The sequence below is a fragment of the Telopea speciosissima genome, chromosome 10 (assembly GCF_018873765.1).
Source record: "Telopea speciosissima isolate NSW1024214 ecotype Mountain lineage chromosome 10, Tspe_v1, whole genome shotgun sequence".
In the NCBI taxonomy this organism is placed as follows: Eukaryota; Viridiplantae; Streptophyta; class Magnoliopsida; order Proteales; family Proteaceae; genus Telopea; species Telopea speciosissima.
In genome coordinates this window covers 27,300,633-27,308,107 of record NC_057925.1, presented here as the reverse complement: position 1 = coordinate 27,308,107, position 7,475 = coordinate 27,300,633, and the positions used below count along the sequence as shown (strand labels likewise).

Sequence of the window (7,475 nt, the reverse complement as noted above, 5' to 3'; positions counted from 1 at the left end):
CACGAACGGATCCACTATCGTGGTTTCGTCTGTAAATCCGTCCAGCATAAAAATGTAAAATTTCGTTCCTTGAACTGCACAGAACATCGAACAGAACCACGACCAAGGATCCGTCCGTAGTTCTGTTCGATTCGGTATTTTTATCAAACCAACCACTCTGAGGATGGACGCACGAACTGATTTATGTTACATAATCCATCCGTTAGTCCGTCCTGCCTATTTTAGTAATGGAGTCACTAATGACTCACAACACTGAACCGTCCGTAAGTCCGTCCGTGTTCTTTTAGGCATTCTAACCCAATCTTTTGGGACCTTGTGGTCATACCTTTTTTTTTTTTTTTTTGTTAACCGAACTTATCTTGGACCCGGGCCAGCCCCTAGCTTTTATTCAGATCCAAAAAATAATCAACGAATACAAGAGGGGGACATACCGCCTTACCTCAGCCCAAAGCTAACAACACTCACAACCCTCAGAAGGGGAAATCCCACTCCCTATACAAGAAAACTGCACATTAAAACCTAAAGACTGGCATTCCTGCCTTGTCCTCTCTAACAATACCTGCGAAGCCCCCACCCGGCAAACTGCCCTGGTGGTACTTGACCGAGAAGCCCAAGTCACAGGCATGCTTTGCCAGCCAGTTCCATTTAGCAAAGGGGACCCCAGGGTAACCCTGCCGGACTTCTTGCCAAGCTGACTTTGTTGTGAAAAAACCATCGCTGGCCGGGGACCACACCATAACATCCTCCTTGTCAGAGAGCACCAAATTCCCCAGGGTGATGTTGTTCCAGACTGCATCAGAATCAATGATGCATAAAATGTCCTCCCTCCAGTTTCCTTCCTCATCCAGCACATCCTTCACACATAGCTCTAAATCAACAAGCATGCCGTTATCCACAAAATCAATCAAGGGCCCCACCCCTACCCAGTTATCAAGCCAAAAAAGCATTTTGCCCTCCCCAAGCAGCCACCTTGACCTTTCCAACATGAAACCCTTGAGCTTCAACGTGTGACGCCAAGTTTTGGAACCATTCCCATTCGATCCTACTAATGCCGCATGCAAGCTTTTAAAATATTTGGCCCTGAAAAACCTGCTCCATAGCAACTGCTCTGATAAAGCTTTCCAAAGGCCTTTAAGCCTGAGGGAGAGGCCTACATCCTCTAGAAGCCAAATTTCGAGTCCTCCTTCCTATAGGCTCCTGCAAACCTTTTGTCAACTCATCCAGTGCCCGCGATTGCCCCATTCTAAGCTGCCCCAAAGAAAATTAGCCAAAATCCCATATATCCTTCGAGTAACCGCTTTAGGGGGGCCTAGAGTGGTGTAAACCAATATCTACCCCCATGTCCACCTTTACTAAGGCCTTACAAGCAGGGGGTGTATCCTTTTCGGATCCCACTCAATATAGGTCGATTGTGGGCGCATTACAATATGTTACACTGACATGCCCTGACGTGTTCTTCGCGGTGAACCGCGTTTGCCAGTTTATGCACTCACCAACAACCTATGATTGGAGCAATGTGAAACGGATTCTAAGGTACCTAAAGGGTACGATTTCGCATGGTCTATTTTTTCAACGTTCACCATCCATGCAACTTCAGGCCTACACAGATGCTGACTGGGCTGGCAGCCCGCTTGATAGGCGTTCCACTGGGGGTTATGCAATATTTCTGGGCCCTAACGTTATTTCATGGAATTTAAGAAAGCAAAAGACAGTGTCCCGTTCTTCAATGGAGGCTGAATACAAGGCACTAGCCGATGCGGCAGCAGAGTTGATTTGGTTGCAGGCCCTGTTCAATGAAATTGGGATTTCTCAGCCGGCTGCACCGATTTTGTGGTGTGACAATATCGGTGCCATATATCTGTCAGCGAATCCTGTGTTCCATGCGTGCACCAAACATGTGGAGATCGATTTCCACTTCGTCCGTGAGAGAGTTGCAGCTAAGGCCCTACAAGTGCAGTTCATCTCCACTCATGATCAAATCGCAGATGTTTTGACCAAGGCATTGCCAACCGCTCGATTTCAGTTTATGAGAGACAAGCTAAAGCTCCGTCACAACAGACCTTCATCTTGAGGGGGTGTATGGACCAATATAGCCGTTCTCACTTGGAACGTGCTATATTGGGTCCTCTCCTTTGAAGATTATCTACCATACATATCTCCTACCATTTGTATCACTTACCATGTACTTACCTACCATGTACAACACCTACCATGTATCCACGATTGTGTGTGTATTTCCTTACTATATGTAACCACATGTGATATGGAATCCTTCTATTATCACATGTGGAGATATTTGATCCTCTTAGGATCCTTTGGGATTTGTTAGTCCCTATATATACACCTTGTAATGGATAGAGACTTCTCAATGAATATAATCCTAATTTGATCGTTCAACACTCAATAAGCAGCTTACTGATAAAGTAATTCTTAAGAATTTCACATCAGAGGCCTAATTATAAATCATTTGTTAACATTGAATATTATCCAACAGAAAACATTATTGATACCAAGTGGTTCTTCAGTTATATTGCTATGAGCAATATGCCCGAAAGAATAAGAAATATTGTTAGTTCATTGGTAGAAAAATGATTTATTAAACCGTCAACTAAAAACCTACTATTAGTAAAGGTGCATTAAACAAACCAAATAAAGAGCAAGCAGGTTTTAGGTTGTTCATTAATAGAAAGACTAAAATGGAGTGAACACAATCACCCACCCACCCACATACACACACATTGAGGGGTAGAGAGAGAGAGAGAGAGAGAAAATAGGAGGGACATTTAATTATTGTTTCAAAAGATAAAAGAACCTCCACTACATGAGGCAATATCTGCACTATGAAGGAACCTCCACTAAATGAAGGTTGACAGAGAGGTCCCATATCATCAATAATGCCTCGGATGCTAAATGTAAAATAAATAAATAAATAAAGTATCAATGCCCAAGAACTCTTGGACCCGGTAGTTTTCGATGATTTAATGGTGCAATTAAATGGTTTTGAACATAAAGTGCCTATTTCAATTTTAATTCCATGGCATCCAAATCAAGTGATAGAATAGAATAGTGAATCACAGAGATTCAAACAATGTCAATACAACGCTGCGAACAAGTTGTGCACTGGAAAGGTTGGACCTGAAAACCACAACCAATCAGTAACATTATGCAATCTGAGCCTTGGTTAGCCTAGCTTCTGACTTATGAGTACAGCCCAATTAAAACCCCGAACAGATAAGGTAATTCTAAATTTTAGACTTACCAGAATAAATAAATAAAGGAAGAAATAAGGAAATAAGAATGTCCATGGTTCTGAGTCAGTCCCTGGAATTCAGAGCCCAACTTGAACCTCCTGTCAAAGCATCCATGGATCTGGTCAGGCCAATAATGCAGCCATTGACATGTGGTTAGACTTTAGAGTGCGTTTGGTAATGTTCAGAACAGCATTCTGAACAGTTCTTTTGTTCAAAAAGAACAAAAAAACATGAAAAAGTGTTTGGCTTTGCGGTTCATTTTTTCGTTCTTTTAGAACGAACCGGAGATCTTGAGCACCAAAAGAACGTTCTTTACAGACCATCTCGGAGATGGTTTGCAAAGAACAAAGAACTCGTGTCGGACAAATCACAAAACCCATGATTTTTTTGAGAGAAATGATGACACTCGTCTCTCTCGCTCTGCTGATTAACAGAGAAGAGGAGAGGTGTTGTGTGTTCTCTGTAGGGAGAGAAGGGAAGAGATGTTCCTTCAGAGGTTCGCTGGGCCATTGTTGGCGAAGGTGAAGGAGACGACTGGGATCGTAGGCCTGGATGTGGTGCCGAACGCAAGGGAAGTGTTGATCTCACTCTACTCGAAGACCTTGAAAGAGATCCAAACCGTTCTCGAGGACGAAGGTTACAGGAAGGCTGTGGAGAGCTTCACAAGGCATCGGCTCAAGGTATGCCAGGAAGAAGAGGATTGGGAGCAGATCGAGAAGCGCATCGGCTGTGGTCAGGTCGAGGAGCTCATCGAGGAAGCCCAGGATGAGCTTAAATTCATGGCCAAGATGATGGGTTCGTATTATTCCCTTGCTCTACTTTTGAATTAATTGATTGAGGATATATTGGATAGATACATCGCGACCAATTATACCAACAATGTCAAGAATAGATACTTAATTTGGATTGTGTGATGCCCTAGATGGTTTCGCGTCGAGGTCCTGTTCTTAAACAATAATCTGGGGCTTGTAGTGCTCGCTTATTACTTGATATAATTCCCCAACGTAATTTTAGGATATATAATTGGGAGTTGGAATTGAAGGATTGAATTTCACTACATTTTGATGGAGAAATTAGTTCTCTACCGTGGCAATTTTGAATTTCATGGAGAGATAAGTTACATGGTTGGTATTTGAAAGGGAGAAGAGAAGTGGGTTTGGAAGAGGAGAACAGGGCTTTAATGGAAAATAGAATCCAACCCCTGTCTCTCAGGTTCGATGAGAAGGTCTCAATTGAATCCAGGCTCAATGGGTTCAATGGATTTCGTGAACAAGAACTCACATCTTCTGATGATCTTTCTCTGCTCACAAAATCCTTTTTTTCTTCCTTGTACTAATTCAGAGATGAGTTGATTCTTTGAGTTTGGTTGTGTGACTCCACAGGCTGAAATATTACTTGGGTATCTGAGAGAACCGAGGCAAGAGGCATCCTCTTCTAACCCTTTGTAGAGGTAATGAAATTCTTAAGTGGGTTCTTGTCTATTTGACTCTGTACATAGCTGAGTGAGTGTTCTTCTCATGGTTTTGTTTGTACAGTCTGTGAACTAACTTAGGTTATATCTAAACTAAAACTAGATGTGGAGTGTGTTATGTCTTGGTGGATTAAAAAGGGTTTGGGTTGTGATCATGGGTTTTGTATGGGAGATCCAAATTTCTACTGAAACACATAAAAGAGTTTTGTTTTAGGCCTTACAAGATCGATCTTAAAACCACCATAGCCTTCTCATGTGTAGCCTTCTCTCTCGCACACACACACACACATAAGTTTGCTGGTTCTTGAATGTAATAACCCCTCTTTGTTGTATTGGTTCTTAAGGAACCCAATAGCAATTTTTCCATTGTGATCTCTCATTCTATAAATTTCCTACTGTGAGCTTATTATCTCTTCTGTATGTAGTTTGGTTGCATAAATTGCTTGAATGTGTTTCCTATTTTTTTTTTCAATGAACTCATGGTAGAGAGTGGAGACTGTTTCAGTAGATTTTGGAGGAAAATTTGGTTGCATAAATTCTCAAGCTAGTAGTTCTTTCTTTAACCACATTGTTCAGTGCACCTTTCTTCTCCGCATCCAATAATATGGCATTGGAGGAAAATTTGGTTGCATAAATTCCTGTTTTAGTTCTCCAGATTCTAGTCCAATCTCTTGGATGAGGAGAGAGCCCAAACCCTCTAAGATTTTGGTTGCAAGATCAGAAAGTATAGCTTCTGCCATCCTTAATTTCTTGGTTTAATTAGGAAGGCCAAAGAGCTCTTGGGGAAGACAATTGTGAGAGATTGCTCCTTAAGCTTATTATAGTGTGTCATTTGGGAACCTAGAGTCAGATAATTAGGGTTTTTTTTTTTATTTTTAGCAGTTAATCCTTAGTTTTTTGTTTCCAAACTATCTATTATTCCTATGAATTTGATTGTAATTCCATTTTTAGCAGTTAATCCTTAGTTCTTTCTAGAATCCAAAAGAATGGAGAATATAATTTGGTTTAATCTGTTGTGTTAATTCATTGACAACTTGATAGGTCTTTAGCTCAAATTGGTAGAGCACTTGGAACATGAGCATGTTCCAAGAGGATGGTGGTTCGAGTCCACCAAGGCCCTCTTTATTCAACTGTTCATAGCATAATTAGTTATGCCACTAATCCACACAAGAACCCAATTTTAATGGCATCTTTGAAATTTGACATCTTTTTATACTTACTTTGGTTATGTTAATGAGATATTTTAATTTTATGCTAAGGTTGGTAAGAGAAAAGGATTTTACAAGTCTTTTTTTGATATAATTGACAAAGAAATGGCATTATTGTAATTAATATCAAATAGGGAAGAACAGGTTTTACCATTTTCGAAGACGTTCTTGAGACCGTTACAAGATTTTGAACGCCGTTCTAGACCAAGACGCAGTCAAGACGGGCTTCTTGTTGAGAAAGTAGCTAAGTATTGGCAAATTTATCATCCAAAGATATCTGTTGTTTACTGTTTGTCTTTCTCCTGCTTCCCATACATAACCATCTTGGATTTTTTTTATAATACATATAAACCAACATGCAGACATTTGGTTTGGGATTTGGGAAGGATAATAGCCTCTACATATTGTTTGTTAATTATAGCATTTAACAGGGTTCTTGTGATTGAAGATCAATGAATGGACGGTTCTGGGAGGAGGAATAATACCTTGCCAAGTACCATCCACTCAATACCTCTACATATGGATGAATAATATCTCGTCAAGTAAAGATCAATGAATTAAACTTCAAGTTCCACCAAATGCTATTGGTTTTAGAACTTGTGACCAAAAACCTGAAGTGCATGTTTAAAAGGGAATGAATTTAAAATGTGACATCATCATGCTTAGCAAGGAAAATAGAAACACCAGAGAGAGAGAGAGAGAGATAACAATAGAAAACATAGAACCCTGACACATAGCCTAACCACTCTCTTTTTTTTTTCTTTTTTTCTTTTTTTTGGGGGGGGGGGTGTGGGGGGTGGGGGGAGGGGGAGGGTTAGGTGCCTAAGATAGATGCTTCCAACAAGTATTCACTTACCTGGTATGTACCGAAAATAGCAATTGACAGGTGCTAGGGTTCGCAAAGTGCCAAATTAAGCATTAAGAAAGAAAGTAAGCTTAATAGCCCCAACTGAAAAAAGAAGAAGAGACATAGGAAACTTGAAAAACTGATTAACAACAAGGAGAGAATGGTTAAATTTAGTAGGGCAACCAGGACTACTCTGTAGATATAATTGGAATACAGTCACTATTGGACAAGTGTGTGTCCATCAAACCCGGTTTTGTCCGGTTCAACCCGGTTCACCTTTGTATTGAACATTTATACATTTTAGTTTAATATTGTCACATGCGATATAAACTTTTTGAGCATTATGTGTCTGTAAGTTATACTTAAAATGGTAGTCACGACTAGGGTTTGGGCTGGGCACCCTTATCCTATGGTCGTCGCATTGGGTATGCCTAGACATGTGATGTCAGGGTACGAATGTGAGTGCTCACATGTTTGATGTGTGCATTGGCAAAGAATCTACTTTGTCGATTCCCTCATGTATTACTGCCAGATGTAGGAAGGGATAGACATGTTTCACCGACATTTTGTACCTGAGGAAACCCTGTCACTACAAAGTGTGATCGCATTTTTTGGTTCATCAATGACTGAGACTCAAGCGAGTCAAAGCCGGTGTTCTGGGAATGCGTGAACACTTTGTGAGTGAAGGAGTTATCCAA

General features: G+C 40.7%; 1 protein-coding gene across 1 annotated transcript; it reads left to right on the top strand.

Moving 5' to 3' along the window:
• The first annotated feature begins 3,733 nt into the window (after positions 1–3,733).
• Positions 3,734–4,081, top strand: LOC122643456 (probable NADH dehydrogenase [ubiquinone] 1 alpha subcomplex subunit 5, mitochondrial). Its single transcript, XM_043837075.1, has one exon. The coding sequence runs from the start codon at positions 3,734–3,736 to the stop codon at positions 4,079–4,081; it is 348 nt and encodes a 115-aa protein (XP_043693010.1).
• Positions 4,082–7,475: the final 3,394 nt, after the last annotated feature.